Source organism: Myotis daubentonii, chromosome 1 (genome assembly GCF_963259705.1).
Source record: "Myotis daubentonii chromosome 1, mMyoDau2.1, whole genome shotgun sequence".
Classification (NCBI taxonomy): Eukaryota; Metazoa; Chordata; class Mammalia; order Chiroptera; family Vespertilionidae; genus Myotis; species Myotis daubentonii.
This window is the reverse complement of record NC_081840.1, coordinates 184726944-184746844: the sequence shown is the minus strand read 5'-3', so window position 1 is coordinate 184746844 and position 19901 is coordinate 184726944. Positions and strand designations below refer to the sequence as shown.

General features: G+C 40.6%; 2 protein-coding genes across 3 annotated transcripts in view; one reads left to right on the top strand and one right to left on the bottom strand.

The window, feature by feature from the left end:
- The window catches only part of ART3 (ADP-ribosyltransferase 3 (inactive)), a 121690-nt gene that overhangs the window by 28861 nt on the left and 72928 nt on the right, over positions 1–19901 (top strand). The window lies entirely within an intron of this gene.
- Positions 14237–16247, bottom strand: CXCL11 (C-X-C motif chemokine ligand 11). Its single transcript, XM_059682100.1, has 4 exons — positions 16106–16247; positions 15397–15523; positions 15201–15273; positions 14237–14977 (listed from the first exon to the last, which is right to left on the bottom strand). The coding sequence occupies exons 1-4, from the start codon at positions 16164–16166 to the stop codon at positions 14936–14938; spliced, it is 303 nt and encodes a 100-aa protein (XP_059538083.1). The 5' UTR covers positions 16167–16247; the 3' UTR covers positions 14237–14935.

Sequence of the window (19901 nt, the reverse complement as noted above, 5' to 3'; positions counted from 1 at the left end):
TTTTAATTCTGGGCCAGCTTTAGCTCTGGCTCCAGCTCTGTGGCCTCTGCTGCTGAAAGTAGGTATCTGGTTTGTTTAGGTTCTATAATCGAAACAATGTATAACTCCAGCTCTGAGTTCCCGGCTCACTGAAAGCAGGTTTCTGGGGTTTTGTTTAGCTTCTATATTTGTAACAATGTTTCAAACTGCAGGCTCAGAGGCTGGCAAGGCAGGCGGGGAACGTTGGTTTCCTCCGTCACTGAAGCAAGCAAGCCTCATGTTAGTTTCAAGCTGCCTGGCTGCCGGCCGCCATCTTGGCTGGCAGTTAATTTGCATATCACCCTGATTAGCCAATGGGAAGGGTAGCGGTCGTACACTAATTACCATATTTCTCTTTTATTAGATAGGATAGATCTGTCTCTTACTTGCTCTGTGATTTTGGACATATTTTTTGGCCTGTTTATGCTTCAATTGTTTTTTTTCTTTGCAAATGTGCATCATGAAGCCTAACCCATCCACCCACCTGTCAGTTTGATCTAAAGATGACAGGAGATTAAAAATATGTTTAAGCCCTAGTCAGTTTGGCTCAGTGGATAGAGCATTGACCTGCAGACTGAAGGGTCCCGGGTTCAATTCTGGTCAAGGACACATGCCTGAGTTGCAGGCTCAATCCCCAGTGGGGGGCGTGCAGGAGACAGCCAATCAATGATTCTCTCTCACCATTGATGTTTCTATCTCTCCCTCTCCCTTCCTCTCTGAAATCAATAAAAATGTATTTTAACAAGTCTAAATGAATTTTCCCCTAGCTAACATTTCACAAATATAGCCAGCTTTCTGATCAAGTGTCAGCTAATTTTCTAGGTGCAACAAATAATATTTTCATTCTAGATGATGCAGTTATTCATGTAGTAAGATGTATCTCTTATTTTATAGCAGTCACTAGCTAAGACATGACTCTCAGAACTGTGGGTTGAGTCATGCAGCATTTACTCTTAAAATGTTTTTAATTAAAAACAAATTTTTTAATTACAGTGGAATCTAAAGAACAAAACAAACAAATAAAATAGGAATAGACTCATAGATACAGAAAACAGACTGATGGTTGCCAGAGGTAAGTGATTGGGAATCTGGGTGAAAAAGGTTATGGGATTAAGAAGTACAAATTGGTCCCCGGCTGGGTGGCTCAGTTGGTTAGAGCATCATCCTTTACACCAAGGGATTTTGGGTTCAATCCCCTGTTGAGGAAGCAAATGGAAAGCAACTGATCAGTGTTTCCCTCTCACATTGATGTTTCTCTCTCCCTTTCTCTCTCTAAAGTCAATAAAATAAAAACATATCCTTAGGTGAGGATTAAAAAAAAAAGAAATAGTCATGAGGATGTAAAATACAACATAGGGAATATAGTCAATAATATTGTAATTACTATGTTTGGTGCCAGGTGGGTACTTGAAATATCAGTGGGACCACTTTGTAAAGTGTATGATTGTCTAACCACTATGCTGTACATCTGAAACTAATACAATATAATATTGAATGCAGCTTTCACTCTTAGGAAAGGACTTCTTTAAGTAACCTGGCTTATCCTATATAATAAAAGCCTAGTTGGCATCACATCCTCGCGCAACGCCCTCGTGCGACGTCATTAGATGGCCACCACAAGATGGCCACGTGCACAGCAGAGGTGGGGCCTGGCAGCTGCTCCATGCGGTGAGGCCTGGGGTCCCGTGGCTCTGTGTGGCAAGGAGGAGGCTGGTCCTGGCATCTCCACAGCCTTGTGTGGAGGAGGCAGGTCCTGGCCGAGGAGGCGGGTTGCAGCAGCGGAGGATAGTTGTGGGCCATCAGGCCAGCAGGGGAGGGCAGTTGGGGGCAATCAGGCCAGAAGGGGAGCGGTTAGGGGGTGATCAGGTTGGCAGGCAGAAGCGGTTAGGGGCAATTAGGCAGGCAGGCATGTGAGCGGTTAGGAGCCAGCAGTTCCAGATTGTGAGAGGGATGTCTGACTGCCGGGTTAGGCCTGATCCCCAAAGGGGTCCCAGATTGGAGAAGGTGCAGGCTGGGTTGAGGGACACCTCCTCCTCTGTGCATGAATTTTGTGCACCAGGCCTCTAGTCTACAATAAATCAAATTAGACTGTGAATTTATAAAACAAGACAAGGATACCTATTTTTTTACTTCTTTCCATTGTACTGTAGGTTGTAGAGGGAAAAATAAAACAAAAAAAGGAAATTAAAGCCATAAGAATTGGAAAGAAAGAAAATTTTGCAGAAAAGGTTGCATCAAAAACCCAAAAGAATTTACTAAGTTTTAGAAATAATAGCAGAATTTATCAAAGTGGAATGATAGAAGGTTAATGTATTACACTTTCTACTCGGTAACAAATATAAATTATCTTTACAATAGCAATGACAAATACTTAAAAATGTAAATACTTAGGAATAAAAGTAACAAAAGGCAAGCAAGGCTTGTTCACAGAAAATGTAGATGAATTTTTCTAAACTAATGTCAAGTAAAATAATGTTCAGATTAAATACAGAATGATAACCCTTTGATAAAACTCAGAAAGGTAAATATTTTGTTTAGGTATTTATATGTAAATAAAACTATTTTTAAGAAGCAAGGGAGTGATGGTTGCACAACAATGTGAATGCACTTAATGCCACTGAACTGTACACTTAAAAATGGCTAAGATAGGTCCTGCAGGGTAGCTAAGTTGGTTAGAATGTTGTCCTAATATGCCTAGGTTGCAAGTTTGATCCCTAATCAGGACACATACAAGAATCAACCAATGAATGCACAAATAAGTGGAACAACAAATTAATTTGTTCTCTCTCTTTCTCTCCTTCCCTCCCACCCTCCCTCCCTCCTCTCTCTTTTTAAAATCAATAAATAAAAAAATATTTTAGATAGTAAGATGTTAGGTTATGTGTATTTTACAAAAGCAAGGAAATAATAAGCACAGAATTCAGGATAACAATTATCTTGGGGTTGGAGGATCAATGAAATGGGATCAGGAAGGAACATAGCTATATCTTAAATTACTGTTAATGTTCCAGTTCTTGATGTTTTTGGGTTGTGAGTTCATGGGTCTTCATTATATTACAAATATATAAATATATGCATGAATGTATCAGAGATTACAGTGGATATATCACCAACTAAAATAATGATTAACTCAAATCTGTACACCTGAGGTCCATTAAAAATTAATTTACCATAAAATCCTCACTTCTGAGAAATAGTAAGTTTTAGTTTCCTGTTTTCTCCTTGGAGAGGTGCCAAAGAAATGTGGCATAATTATGCCTCTACTTTTCTGAGTCAGTTTTTATTTTAATAAGAAATATTGGATGTTTCCAAAATCTCTGTTAAATTGTAGCAATATTTTGGCTTAACAGAGTGATTGGTAAGTTTAAATCAGCCTACTCTTCAGAGAGGGTCACTGAGTTGTTAATCCAGAGATCAAATAACTGAAAGGAGAAAGAGATGGGAAGATTATGGTTAGTAAATTAAATTGAATAGATGAGGTGGTAGGAGATAAAGCCAGAAGATAGGCAGAGAAGAGGGAAGAAGGTGGGAATTGGTTTCCTTTCCTATACACACACACACACACACACACACACACACACACACACACACACACACACATTCTCATTCTCTCTCTCTCTCTCTCTCTCTCTCTCTCTCTCTCTCTCTCTCTTCCTCTTCTTTTTCTTTGAATTTTATTTTATTGTTTAAAGTATTACAAATAGTAGTACATATGACTCCTTTTTTTCCCCATTGACCTTCCCCCGGCCTCACCTACCCCCTAGCACATGTCCTCACTGCTCCAGTTCTGCAGGGAATCAGTGCTTCTCCCTGAGTCGGGTGGACTCAGGGGGGTGGGGTGGGCAGCCTGGGAACCTTCCAGAAAGAGTCTCCGTGGCCCCAGAAGGAGGCAGGTAGGGCAGGCAGAGGGATCTCCTGTGCTATCCCTGAGGCACACGGAGGAGGCGTCTCTGTCCCATCTGAACCTGCACCCAGATGCCTCAGTCTCGGGGGACGGAGGGAGGGGGAAGAAGTGTCACCCTTGGAGAACTGCTGTTCTATAATATAGTGCATTCTGTGCACAGTCAATCCTTTCATACTTGTTACATACTGAACACTTAAGACTACTACTAGAAAGCACATGAATGATATTCAGTGGTTATATTTATTGGAACCCTTAATGCAAAATAAAAAAAGAACAGTAATAACAAAAGAAATTAGTGAAAAAAATTATGTAAAGTCTATAGTAACTCACCTCAGGCTATTTCCTATATCCTACCAGTTTACTGAGCTGTAGCAAGCAACTACATCTGCATTCCTAGTGCCAGGATTTCCAGGAAGTGTAGTTATTATTCTGTGGGACTTAAGTTTTATAGTTTTATAGTTGCAGTGTACATAATGATGTCAGTCTCTAATAAAGTTTGCAAACAAGGCAAGGAGAAACTACTAACATTGCCTTGACACTCCCCACCCGCAATCTATCTCCCAATAATCCAAAAGTTGTGTGTGTGGGTGTACTATTAATAATCCACAGAATGATTTGACTGCATCATAAATATATTTGTTGGCTCTGGAAATCTTTAAGAAACAGATACTATCCTCTTCCTTTGGTGCCACAGGCCTTGGCTGCCGCCCTGGTTTCAGCTTGCGCTAAGGGTTTGGCACGGGTGGCTGCAGGCGTGCGTCTGCAGGCACGCACTGCCTCTGCCCTGGGAGCCACTGAAAAATTTTTAAAAAGTGAAAAAAAAGAAAGAAAGAAACAGATACTGAAGTGGTATATTAATTTTGTATGGGTATATTAAATATATTAAGTACCATACTCATCAGCCAAAAGTAATTAAATATTTTAGTCTTTCCTTTTTTTCTTTTTGATTTTTTTATCTTTATTTTTATAATATATAAATCTATTACCAGGTTGTAGGTACAAAATAATTAGCCATTTACATGCAATAAACATTAATATTTCAAGAAAAAAAGATTTGAAATATAATATTACCAAAACTGTACTAACATAGTATAATATCACAAAAGTTGTAGGTGATATTAAAAAACTGAAAATAACAGGATTACATCTATTATATTCTAAAACTAGTGGCCCAGTGCATGAAATTAGTGCATGGGGGGTGTCCCTCAGCCCAGCGTGTACCCTCTCCAATTGGGGGCCCCTTGGGGGTGTCCGACTACTGGTTTAGGCCTGATCCCTGTGGGAACAGGCCTAAACCGGCAGTCGGACATCCCATTCGCAATCTGGGATTGCTGGCTTCTAACCACTCACCTGCCTGCCTGCCTGATTGCCCCTAACCACTCTGCCTGCCTGCTTGATTGCCCCTAACCCCTCTGCCTGCTTTCCTGATCACCCCTAACCTCTCTACTTGCCTGCATGACCACCCCTAACTGCCTCTGCCTGCCTGCCTGATTGCCCCTAACCCCCTCTGCCTGCCTGCCTGATCACTCCCAACCGCCCTCCCTTGCTGGCCTGATCTCACCCCAACTGCCCTCCCCTGCAGGCCTGATTTCACCTCCAGCTGCCCTCTCCTGCAGGCTTGATCTCGCCCCCAACTGCACTCCCCTGCAGGCCTGGTTGCCCCCAATTTCCCTCCCTTGCCAGCCTGATCTCACCCCCAACTTCCCTCTCTTGCCGGCCTGGTTGCCCACAACTGCCCTCCCCTGCTGGCCTGATTTTCCCTAACTGCCTCTGCCATGGCCCCCACCACCATGGCTTTGTCTAGAAGGAAGTTGGACATCTGGAAGATGGCCGGTTGACCCAGTTTAATTAGCATATTTCCCTTTTATGAGTATAGATAGATTATATAGGATAGGATTTTTTAAATGGGGAGGAAAAGCCTTTTTCAACGGGAGGGGATGCTCTTTGCAGACAAAAATACATAATCCCTATATCTGGACTGATAGCCAGCCATAGGCACTATACTGTCAAACTGGTTATTAACACATTTTATGCGGGAAACGTATTTATACGTTTTACGTTGACTGGAGGTAGTAGAGCACAGGACACGTATTAATACGTTTTTTATAGACTAGTGGTAGAATGCGGGTAACGTATAAATACGTAAACTAAAATTATCGTAATTTTACTGAACGTTGCCATTTGCACAAAAAATTAGCAAAAATGGCCCGCGCCACCTATTAGCATGTGATAAAAACTACCCGCAATGTGTTAAAAAATTGAACCGCTTTCTTACACCTTACACCAAAGAGCTGTTGCCCTTAAAACCCCTCCTCAGCCCCCACCTTAGGTTCTGCCTTCGCAGTTCACTCAGATTAGGTTCTGATTGGTTGGTTTCTATGCCAGTCAGCGTCAAAAGCTCTGCCTCCTGGACAGCCATTGGCTCTTCTGGGAAATCCAGAATGGCCCTGCTGACAGCTGTCTGTCTCTCCAGGCCTATCTCCTGACCTGATCCACAGCCTCCGCAGTGGCTGTGGATCAGGCCCTGCCTCTCTCTCTCTCTCTCCCCGGGCTCACCAGCAGCTGTGGAGGCTGCTGATCAGGCCCTGCCTCTCTCTCCTGACCTCTCTCTCTGGGCCTGATCCACAGCTGCCATGGTAGTGGTGAGATCATTAGGCCTCTGGCCCAGCCCCATCCCGGGCCAGAGCCTAACGACCTCATTGCGCCTACCTTGCCCCACTCGCGCCCCCCCCCCCCACCACCACCACCGCGCCCAACCGCCTGTCACAAGCCTTGCTCTCTCGGTCTCTCATTTAGGCTATTATTATTTATAGATATTTTTCCTCTAGCTCTCTTTTTGTTCATCAGTTTATGTTGTTTCATTATATTCCACAAATGAGTGAGATCATGTGATATTTATATTTCTCCAAAAGGATATGTGCACCCCTATGTTCATAGCAGCCCAATTTACAATAGCTAAGATTTGGAAACAATCTAAGAGCCCATCAACAGATGAGTGGGTTAAAAAACTGTGCTACATCTACACAATGGAATACTATGCTGATGTAAAAAAGAAGGAACTCTTACCATTTGCAACAGCATGGATGGACCCAGAGAGCATTATGCTAAGCAAAATCTTTCCTTTTCTAGTAGTATTATCCAAAACTCCTCCACCTGTTTGAAGGCTTCTCTTGATTAATTAGAACAAACAGCTCTGAATTTCTAAATCACCGTGAATACTTGGCATCTCAGGTTCTGTATGTGGTTTTTTGTTTTTTTTTTTTGCTCTGTTTTTGTTTTATTTTGTTTTGCTAAACTACATCTTCCCCATCTCCTTATTCGAATCTGTTAGTGGCAGTACTATTCTTTTATTTTAAAAAAATCTTTATTGTTGAAAGTATTACATATGTCCTCTTTTTCTCCCATTGACCCCTTCTTGCCCACCACAGTACTATTCTTTTTATCAAGTTTCTTTTCTTGATTCCCTTCTCTGCCTCCACTTCAGATTTAAATCCTTAGCATTTTTCATGATTCATTTCCTCAGGTTCAACTTTCACATACAATCTGTCACTAAGTCTATTGATTATCTTTTTGCAGTGTAATCTTGTTATATTTCTATTTTCACCATTACCACCTTAGTTTAGTCCTTATTACTTTATTTAGTTATTTTTTAAATTGAGTTTATTGGTTTGCAAGACAGAACAGGTTTCAAGTGTACAACTCAATAAAACATCATCTGCGCACAGCATGGTGCGCCCATCACCCCAAGCAGTCTCTTTCACTCTCCCCCCCCATTGCCCATGTCCACCTACCCCACCCCCTTTCCTTCTGGCCTGCTGCCCTCCCTTCTTTAGGGGGTGTGTGCAGGAGAGGCAGAGGTGGGCTAGGATACTTGGTGTAGCACAATGTCTGCCTCTAAGCACAGTGGCAGAGAGCCTCTCCCAGGGACCCCAGCAATTCTAGAATCCCATTATCTTTTGCTTTCTATTTCAACCTAATTGTGGATATCACTGATCTTCCTTGGTATGAAACTAAGACTGGGAGGTCTTTCAACAACATGTGATGAAAGTGCAAGTGTGTCTTCCTCCCAGAAAAATACCTATTTTAAACCCAAATCCCTAGTACATATAGTGAACTAAAGTAAAAATGAGTAACATCCCTTTCAAATGAAAGTCTTGATTGTTAAAAGCAATATATACATATAAGATAAGCTGAAATGAAACTTAATTTAGTCGTTTCTCTTGACTTTATAGTGTTCGATAACTTGCAATTATATGCAGTGCTCTACATTGATATTTATGGTTATAAAGTGGGAAAAACAGCAAAAAGTATGCACATAGGTACCACAAGTCAAGCTGTTTATATGTAAATCTGGAAGTATAGAATAATATCATTACAAATTGACAAAAGTGGAGGGGGGGGGGAGTTTAACAATGACCATGATTGACTTTTTCTAATGAGCAGCTTCATCTGTAGTTTAAAAATAGCCAGATACCTGTTCTCAGGAGAAGCCTTCAGCCTTTGAGGTCACCAGGAAAGGGGTTTCTCTGCTCTTCATACTTGGCAAAGGCAGAGGAGATGAGCTCTGACAGGTTTTGGTTTCTGGGATTGCTGAGTGGCTTCCATTTCTCTTTGTTTCTCAGTGTGGCTCCATGTATAGGCCCAAGTAGCACCAGGGCAGCATACAGCAGCAGGAATGCTTTGGGCATGGTGGACTGCAGCTCTTCTTGTTCCTTCCTCCTCCTTCCTCCTGGAATGGAAATACCAGGCAGCCATCACTGTGCTATGAGAGACATAGCACACAGTCCTTATCCTATATAATAAAAGCCTAATATGCTAAGTGTCCGACCATTCCTTTGACCATTTGACCAGTTGCTATGATGCACACTGACCACCAGGGGTCAGATGCTCCGACCAGTAGGTTAGCTTGCTGCTGTTGTCCGGCTGATAGGGACTGGGTGAGATGGGCCGGACACGCTCTGGATGAATCTGTGCACTGGGCTGGTTTCGGCCCGATCCCTGCAGGTCAGGTCAAGGGACCCCACTGGTGCACGAATCCATGCACCAGGCCTCTAGTTACTTTATGTTGTGCTAAAATACACATAACATAAAAGTTATCATTATAACTACTTAAAAGTGTACAATTCAGTGGCATCAAGCACATTGACAGTGCTGTATAATCATCACCATTATCTAGTTCCAGAACTTGTTCACTATCCTGAACAGAAACTTTGTAATCATTAAGCAGTCACTCCTCATTACCTCATCCCTAGAGCCTTTGACAACTACTAATCTGCTTTCTGTTTCTATGGGTTTTCTTATTTTGGATATGTCATGTAAGTGGAATTATACAATATGTTGCCTTTTGTGTCTGGCTTTTTTACTTAGTGTAATGTTTTCCAAACTCATCTATGTTATAGCATGTATTGGTATTTCTATGCTTATTGATTTTAGAGGGGAAGAGAGAGAGAGTGAGAGACAGAGAGAAACATCGATTGGTTAGGCCCTGACTAGGGATCAAACCAACAACCTAGGTATGTGCCCTGACCAGAAATTGAACCCACAATCTTTCGGTATACGGGATGGTGCTCTAATCAACTGAGCCGCACTGGCCAGGGCTCATTCCTTTTTAAGGCTGAATAATATTCCATTGGTATATATACCACATTTTCTTTATCCATTCATTTATTGGTGGGCATTTGGTTGTTTCTACCTTTTGGCTGTTTCAAATAGTGTTGTATAAACATTTGTGTACAAATTTTTTTTGGACAACTGTTTTCAATTCTTTGGGATTGTATTTATCTAGGAGTGGAATTGCTGGGTCATTTTGTAATTCTTTTAACATACTGCCCTTACTACTTTTCAGATCAGTATTTCCCAAAGTGTGGGACAATGCTAGGGGGGTCACTGATAAAACATTTAATATCAGTTATTTTCTGTTTACATTCAGTCCTTCTGATTAAATCATGGAAAGTCTCAAGATGACTTTCAGGCATCTCACTATGTTAATTTCCCTTTTAACAAATACAGAGCAGGCCTGTTGCTTCAAACCTTTGGCATAGTTGAAATTTAGTACTTTTCATTATATTTCCTTTATTGTTACATTTTATTTCTATAGCAAGTGATAACTGATTTCACATATATAGTAGTGAAAGTTTGCTTTTTATGTAAATGTATGTAAAGTACAGTGATACACAGAATTTGCAAAATATAATGAAGATTGATCAGAAATATGGTAAAAATGCATAAAGGTGATATGAAAATGACTTCAAGTTTGGGAAATAGAGACTTGAGCTATGGAAACATATCCCTTCTCAGTCTTTGCCCTTTCCAATTAACTTTCTATGGCATTATTAGAATAATTTATAATAACTTGGATAGGGTCATTCTCTTATTCTTGAACATTTAATCCCCATTGGATAGAGTAAAATTCAAGGTTGTTTAGCTAGACATTTGATGTCCTTCATTATTTACTCCAACCAAACCAGTCTAATTATTATTTTTAACTAACCTTATACTTTCCTAACATTGTGCATTCTCATGCCATTGCTATAAGTAAGTTCCTTTCTCCTTAGTTTATATTGCCATTTAGTCATTCTATTTTCACATATTTATTGAAGTTCTGATATGTGCTAGGCACTGTACTGTGGGCTAGAACTACTGCAGTGGTTTACTTATTGAGTTTATACTTATGGGAGAGCATAGATTAAGCACAGGCATAATTCTTTAGTGACAACTGAAATAGTGTGATGGAAAAGTAGAGTGTTAGGAAAACAAATAGGACACCTATTTTAGTTGAGATTTAAGGGATGGTTTCAAAGACGACCTCTTGTCGAAAACATCATTTAAGCTGAGATCTAAGTTACTAGTAGGTATTAGCTTAGTGAATAAATGGACAGAGGGAGTAGTAATGTGCAAAAGTACTGAGGTAAAAAGGATCATGGCTGAAGTATTATGTTAATTATTTAATATGTTTATTTTGCCTGGAGAAATTTAAGTATATGGTGTTTTCTCAATAATAATGTCCTGGTCTATACTATATTACTTTAAAAATTTTATCATGTAGCCCTAACTCAAAGAATTTTTATTTTTAAAGATACACTTAAAAAATCACTGTAAATAGTCAAGTATTAGATCCAAGTCGTGAAACTATCTTGGGAACTTATATAGAAGTCCCATCCTATATAATAAAAGCCTAATATGCAAATTGACTGAACAGTGGAATGACCAGCAGAACAACTGGTCACTATGATGCACACTGACCACCAGGGGTTAGATGCTGAATACAGAAGCTGCCCCCTTCCCGCAGGCCCCAGGCTGGCCTAGGCGGTTGCCAGTGGGGCCCCCTGATCACCCCACTAGTCACCCCACAGAGAGAGGCAACCAGTGGCAGCGGCAACAGGGGATGGGGCCGGCAAGCAGGTGGTGCCAGGAGGGCTAAGGCAGGTGCTAGAAGGGGACCCCCAATCTCCCCACTGGTCACCCTGTAGATTGGCCCTAATTGCTGGCCAGGCTTAGGGACCCCACCCATGCATGGATTTTGTGCACCAGGCCTCTAGTTTCTATATAGAAATTTATGTAGATTTATGATATACTAGAGGCCCGGTGCATGAAATTCATGCACCGGGGGTGTGTGACCCCTAACCCAGCCTGCGCCCTCTCCAATCTGGGATCCCTCTCACAATCCAGGACCACTGTCACCCAACTACTCGCCTGCCGGCCTCATTGCCCCTAACCACTTCTGCCTGCCAGCCTGATCAATGCCTAACTGCTCCCCTGCCGGCCCAATTGCCCCTAACTGCCCTCTCCTGCTGGCCTGGTCCCCCCTAACTGCCCTCCCTTGCCAGTCTGATTGCCCTTAACTGCCCTCCCCTGCAGGCCTGGTAATCCCTAACTGCCTCCCCTGCAGGCCTCGTCCCCCCCCCACCAACTGCCCTCCCCTGCAGGCCTGGGTCCCCCCCAACTCTCCTCCCCTGCAGGCCTGGTCGCCCCCAACTGCCCTCCCCTGCAGGCCTGGGTTCCCCCCAACTTCCCTCCCCTGCAGGCCTGGTCGCCCCCAACTGCCCTCCCCTGCAGGCCTAGTCCCTCCAACTGCCCTCCCCTGCTGGCCATCTTGTGTCCACATGGGGGCGGCCATCTTGTGTGTTGGAGTGATGGTCAATTTGCATATTACCTCTTTATTAGATAGGATGTGTTTATACTACATATTTAATATGTATTTATACTTTTTATTATAAATTTGTACTATTATATATCATGCTTATAATATATACCTATATTATATATCACTGTATAAATATATGATACAGGTTATATAGATTTATATACAAATTCCCTGGGTAACATTTTAGCTTCTCATTATTGCTTGTAGGCACCCATCAAGAAGCCAGTCAGTAAGAAGGCATGTTAGGTTTTAGGCATCCTCCTTTGCTTTACTTTTTTGTCAATTTTTTGATCAGCTTTATGGTTGGCTCTTTGATATCAATGGAAGGACACATTAAAATTGTTCTCTCTTTTCATTCTGAATTTTTTATTGAGATATAATTAATATACTATACAATTCACCAGTGTAAGGTATACAATTCAATAGTTTTTAGTACAGTAGATTGAAAGAGTTGTACAGCCTTTACCACAATCAATTTTAAATATTTTTCTTTAATGTTCACCTTATGTTTTTATTGATTTTTAGAGAGAGAGGGAGAAAGAAAGAGAGCACGAGAGAGAATCATTGATAAAAGAGAAAGACATTGATCAGTTGCCTCCTGTAAGCACCCTGATCGGGGATCCAACCCACAACCTAGGTATGTACCCTGACTGGGAATTAAATTGGCAACCTTTTGGTGGTGGGACGATGCTCCAACCAACTGAACCACCTGGCCAAAGCTAGAACATTTTTATCACCTCCAAAAGAAACCCCGTATCTGTTAAGAGTCACTTCTTGTTACCTCTTATCCTTGGCAATAACTAACCTACTGTCTGTCTCTATAGATTTGCCTATTCTGGACATTTTGTTTAATGGAATCATAAATATGTCTTTTGTAATTGCCTTTTTTGCTTAGTATAATGTTTTCAAGATTGGTCTATATTGTAAAATTGTCCTTTTGTTCAGATAAGCAGAAATGTCCTATTTTGGTAATTCTGTAACAAATATTTTTATTTTTCAGATGTATAGGTGTCTATATAAAGAATGCTGTATTAGCTAAGGTTTTTTGTTACATGATAGAGAAATCAACTCTGGCTAGCTTCAGCAGAAAAGGAATTTAATTGAAGAATCCAAAGGAAGACTGAAGAATCAGGCTTGATTCTTGGAAAATTGTCAAAAACCTAAGGGAGCTTGGTGGCAAGGAATACTACCCAGCCATGCCGCACAAACATGGGTTAGGACGTACACTGTTTCTACTGCCAGTTTAAATAATTTACTTACTGGTAGCTTATTTGACAGGTGCTAGCTGGAGTTCAAAGTCTAGGGTAGGTGTGGCTTGGCTGAGATCTTGTTCTGGCTGCCAAGAAGGGACGGATCTCCTTCCTTTGGCTTCTCCTTTTTGGTCTCTCACCAAAACTCTCATAAGAAGGGATTTGCCCCCTAGTAAAAAGCGGGTTTGGACTTAGGAAGACCCCTTAAAAAGAGAGACAAATTTTCCTTCACAACTACCTATTAAAATATATTTTGAAAAAATTCTGTGTGTTGACAGGTAGCTTTATGCTTTTTTAAATACAAGGTGAAATTGTTAAAGGCATATCATATTTTTGGAAGACAAATGAATGTCTCTGTTTTACAAAGTGTGGACAAAAAAGGGGCCACATACTAAATCTGACAAGCTCAGGGGAGGCCTGCATAGAGGGCCTTACAAACTCGGAGACCTAAACTAAACCACATAGAATGCTCAGAGATTGAAACTTCCTAACTAAAAGTATGTCATGGTAGGTAGTCATGTCCTAGGACTGAATCTTCCTTGACAATCTTTACCATAATGGAGCCTCTCTGTTGTCCTTTTGCTGCTATGGTAACCTACCGTTGGAATGTCAGAGTAATCTTCTTTTCCAGACTCCTCAGGTCACAATCTCCCACCAGAGCACAAGACCGCCATGAACCCCTCATTATTTTATTGTCCAGATACCATCTCTGTGTGCTGTATTAGTTAATTGTTAACTATCCTATACCTACCAATATAAATGAAGTTGTGGTACTTTATTAGAGAAAAATGGTTTTGATTCTTTTTAAAGTAAAACTATCTTAGATATCCCTAAATTGTATAGTATAGGCATGACTTACAAAGGAAAGATTATATATTTTCCTAAGAAAAAGAATCACAGAAAGTAAAGGTGATTGCCAGATATGTATATATATTTATTTTTGACATTTTCTTTGGTAGACAAAAAACATTTTATATTTAAAATGTGTCCAAAATGTTGCTATAATTTATAAAAATAGATACAACCAAAACACACAGTAAACCCACATGCCCTAAATGTTTCAAAACATATCAATGAAAAAGTTGCTTAAATCAAATTAAGACCAGAGCTGCTAATTCAGTTATGAAATATTTGCATTCTTACCAGTTTTCCTTAGCATATAATTTTTTCATAGTACATTTCATGAATTATTGCCTTTTTATAAACAAGATGACATGTAAGAACTTTTTTCCTAGGTATATATATACTATATGATTTTTGGGAAAAGAAATGTGGATTTGCATTAAAAAATTTTGGGAGCGATATTTATTATATACATCGATGCTTTTGACTCATAAGATCTTGACTCCAGTAATAATATTAATGTCTCCATTTTAACTGCAGATTGTAATATGGAATGTAGATCAAGTACAGACAGATAACTTAGAAATGTTTCATCATCACAGCAGAATAGTTATAAACATTCAGTCTTCTAGAAGGTTCCAAACTTACAAATTCTCCAAATGCATGAATGCACGTTGCAATAGGCAGCAGAAAGTCATTTTCCTATTACAGAATGCTTATCATTTCATCATCACAGTTAAAATTGTTGTGAGTTTTTATATCCTTTTTTCCAGGACTTCAGATGTTTTGATGTTTTAAAAAATTTCTTCTTCCAACTTTCTGTAATTAGAAAATGAGAGTTTTATAAATTTGGGCTGTTCTTGTTTCCCAGTGATAGTTGACATGCAAAAACATAGAGCAAAAAAGAAAAGTAACTATAACCAAAGACCCCTTATCAAAACACTTCATACAGGATCATAGAATCTTTTCTGAAGTTGTCTACTTTATTTTTCCCCCCCAAGAGATCTGTCTTGGATAAAACGGAAGTAATCTGGTAACCTACCTTTATTATAATGTTTGCTTGCTTTGATCTGGGATTTAGGCATCTTTGTCCTTTATGTGCTTTTAAGGTGATACTGTTAAAGGAATATACAAAACAGTCTTAAATTTTGAATGGAAAAGCATAAGCAAAAAAAAACCAAACAAAAAAACCCCCAAATGCCTCTATCATTGTCATCTTTAGCAAGTCCATTACTTACATCACTTCTACTTTGTCACAGTTGTTACTTGGGTAAATTACAGAGATTTTCTCAATATCTGCCACTTTCACTGCCTTTACCCCAGGGCCGATGCAGAGACAGCGTCCTCCTTTGAACATTGGGAAACCTAAAACAGATCATAGCATCAGTTACTAATGGATCTGATTGCAAAAGAGGACTATTGTTTATAATTCTGGTGAAGAATGTGAGCCAAGTTTTCATTAAGGATAAAGATGGTCATTTGTCAGATAGCACTTGACACTGCTGTTACTAGGAAAGGAGCTTAAGTAATATATTAATGATTTTCTCTTTAAATTTGTAACCAAATCATTAAAGAATAGATGAAAGCATAAAAGAAATCTTGGAGATCAAGCTTATTTGCCTTTTGCTTTTATGCTCAAGAATTTTTCCAGGATGCTAGTAACATTATTTCACAAAAATCGTTTTAACAGACATTTAAAACTATTGCTGAAGGCTCTTGTCAGATTTTGTAGCCAAATACATTTCGTGAAATTTATCATCTCTAGTTTCAATAATCATCTCTAATGCCTCAAACATTTCTTACATTCTCTGTCAAAGCTGTAATAATTTCTAATGTGTGAGGTTAAGTAAAAGTTTAGTATATTTTTTAGGATAAAAGTGGAAGAAAAGAACATTTGAAAAATTAGAAAAGAAATTTATAGGCTGAGAAATAAAAAGTATTATATACCTTGAGCAATTGTAGCACAGAATATCACAGCCAAGACTATAGCCATGCCCTTCACATTCATGTTTGTTGCTGCTGCTTCAGATTTGATCTCTTCTTGAAGGGAGTAGAAAAGCTGAACATAGAAGGGAATTCTTAGTTGGCATAGAGAGGGCATTTTATATACTAGCAATCCTTAATGGCAACAGGAATTTCCCTCCTTGAGTCATGCTCCTTTCTTGCTTCCAAGAGTTTCTGTTTTGTTCTCTTCTAAATATCACTCTCCCTTCCTAGTTGTTACAGTGTTGAAAGTAATACTAGCATGAAAGCACTTTTTACTATAAAGAGTAAACAGCTGTGTATCCAGATAGGAAACAGCCTTCTTAAGGTGTCATTTCCTAGAAATGTATTTAATTATTGGATTATCCCTGGGCAGTGGAATTCTGATTGCCATTCTTTTTTTTCTTTTTAATTCAGGAAGATTGTCTTCCTGTTTTCAGTTCTTTCACTCTCATTCTTCATATAACTATACAAAAGAATATCTTTTTAAAAAAAACAAACAATTTTTAGCATTTTACTTTTCCTTTTAAGTCCAAACTCTTATCATTTATACAAATCCTACATTATTTAATATTAAATGACTTTTATTTAACCTTATTTATATTTTTGTCAACTACAATTGCATGTCTAAAGAAGTCTGCCTATATACTTCTGAATTTATAGCCATTTCTTTCTTTTTTCCTGTTTAAATGTATCCCATTTATTTATTTTTTATTGTTTAAAGTCCTTTATCCATTTTGAGTTTATTTTTGTGTATGGTGTAAGTTGGTAGTCTAGTTTCATTTTTTTTGCATGTATCTGTCCAATGTTCCCAACACCATTTATTGAAGAGACTGTCTTGACTCCATTGTATATTTTTGCCTCCTTTATCAAATATTAATTGAGCAAAATGGCTTGTGTTGACTTCTGGGTTCTCTGTTCTGTTGCACTGGTCTATATGCCTGTTCTTGTGCCAGTACCAGTACAATCGCTTTGTACTATAGTTTGATATCTGGTATTGTGAACCCTCCAACTTTGTTCTTCTTTCTCAAGATTGCTACAGCTATTCAGACTCTTTTTTTATTCCAGATGAATTTTTGGAGAGTTTGTTCTAGGTCTTTGAAGTATGCCATTGGAATTTCAATAGGATTGCATTTGTAGATTGCTTTGGGTAGTATGGCCATTTTAATAATGTTGATTCTATCAATCCATGAAAATGGTATATTCTTCCATTTGTTTATTTCTTCCTGTATTTTAAAATACATATATATATATGTGTGTGTATATATATATATATATACACACACACACACACACACACACACACACACACACAAACATATATATATACTAGAGGCCCGGTGCACAAAACTTTGTGGACTCGGGGGGGGAGGGGGGCCCCTCAGCCGGGCCTGTGCCCTCTCGCAGTCTGGGACCCTTCGGGAGATAATGACCTGCTGGCTTAGGCCTTCTCCCGGGTGGCAGAGAGCAGGCCCAATCCCTAGGTGCAGCCCCTGGTCGGGCTCAGAGCAGGGCCGATTGGGGAGTTGGGGTGCCGCCCCCTGTCATACACAGAGCAGGGCGATCGGGAGGTTGTGATTCCACTCTCAGTAACGTTCAGAGTAGGGCCGATTGGGGGGTTGGGGCACCATCCCCTGTCACACTCAAGGCAGGGTCGATGGGGAGGTTGCAGCGCCACTCCGTCACGCACAGAGCAGGGCCCATCAGGGGGTTGGGGCACCGCCCTCTATCACCCACAGAGCAGGGCCGATCAGGGGGTTGGGGTGCCGCCACTCTCACACTCAGGGCAGGGCCGATGGGGAGGTTATGGCTCTACCCTGTCACACACACAGCAGGGCCCGTGTGTGTGTGTGTGTGGGGGGGGGGGGGTTGAGGCGCCTTCCCCTGTCACGAATAGAGGAAGGTGGATAGGGAGGTTGTGGCCCCGCCCCCTGTCACACACAGAGCTGCAGGGCGATCAGGGGGTTTGGGCGCTGCCCCCTGTCACTCTGATTCCAGTGCCGGGAGGCCTCGCAGCTCCGCTGATCCTGGTGCTGGGAGACATATTGCCCTTTTACTATATAGGGTAGAGGCCTGGTGAATGGGTGGATGCCAGCTGGTTTTCCCTGAAGGGTGTCCTGGATCAGGGTGGGGGTCCCCACTGGGGTGCCTGGCCAGCCTGGGTGAGGGGATGATGACTGTTTGCAGCTGGTCACACATCCTTCAGGGTGGGGGTCCCCACTGGGGTGCCTGGCCAGTCTGGGTGAGGAGCTGAGGGCTGTTTTCAGGCTGGGGGTGACTGAAGCTCCCAACCGCTCCTTTTTTTCTTCTTTTTCTTTTTTATTCTGGGCCAGCTTTAGCTTTGAGGCTTGGCTCCAGCTCTTAGGCCTCCGCTGCTAAAAGTAGGTTTCTGGCCTTTGCTTACAATGTTGTGATCCTGCTGGCTGAAGCCCGGCAGGTTTCTGGGGTTTTGTTTAGCTTCTATGTTTGTTACATAGTTGCTTGCAGCTCAGAGGCCTGCAGCGGCAGGCGGAGAACATTGGACTCCTCCGTCACTGAAGCAAGCAAGCCTCATGTTAGTTTCAAGCTGCCTGGCTGCCGGCTGCCATCTTGGCTGACAGTTAATTTGCATGTCTCCCTGATTAGCCAATGGGAAGGGTAGCGGTTGTACACCAATTACCATGTTTCTCTTTTATTAGATAGGATATTATTGATTTTTTTACAGAGAGGAAGGGAGAGTGATAGGAAGTTAGAAACATTGATGAGAGAGAAACATCGACCAGCTGCCTCCTGCACACCCCCTACTGGGGATGTGCCTGCAACCAAGGTACATACCCTTGACTGGAATCGAACCTGGGACCCTTTAGTCCGCAGGCCGATGCTTTGTCCACTGAGCCAAACCGGTTAGGGCCCTCTATCTCTTTTTTGAGCATCCTGTAACTTTCTGAGTACAGATCCTTTACCTCCTTGGTTAAATTTATTCCTAAGTATCTTAATTTTTTTGTTGCAATGGTAAATGGGATTTTTTTTTAGTTTCCCTTTCTGTGAGTTCATTATTGGTGTATAAAAAAGCCATACAAAATTATTAACTTCTGGGTGTTAATTTTGTATCTTGCTACATTGCTGAATTCATTTAAGTCTAGTAGTTTTTTGATGGAGTCTTTAGGTTTTTCTATGTACAATATTATGCCATCTGTGAATAATGACAATTTTACTTTTTTTCCAGTTTTTGGTTTGTTTGTGAATCCTCACCTGAGAATATTTTTTCCATTGCTTTCAGAGAGAATGAAAGGGAGAGAGGGAGGGAGGGGGAGAGGTGGGGGAAGAGAGAGAAACATTGATGTGAGAGAGATGCATGGATTGGTTGCCTCCCACACTTGCCCAGACCGGAGTTGGGGAGTGAACTTGCAACCCAGGCATGTGCCCTTGACTGGGAATTGAACCCAAAGCCCTTTGGCACATTGGCCGATGCTCTAACCACTGAACATACCAGTGATATTTATTATTTTTGCATATTTAACAGTTTTTATTTTATATATATTTTAGCACAGCTATTTAGCACATAAAGTTGTATGAGTTGTGGATTTAAAAAAAACCCACCATCTTATTTTCTTATGTAATGTCTTTATGGCTTGTGTTCTACTTTGATGTAACCCCTGCTTTTTAACTTTACCTTTCCTCTCAAGCTTTCTAAATCTATTTGTTTTAAGTGTGTCACTTGTAGACACTTAAAAAAATCAAATCAAGGTATTTTAATAGGTAAATGTATTTACTGTATAAT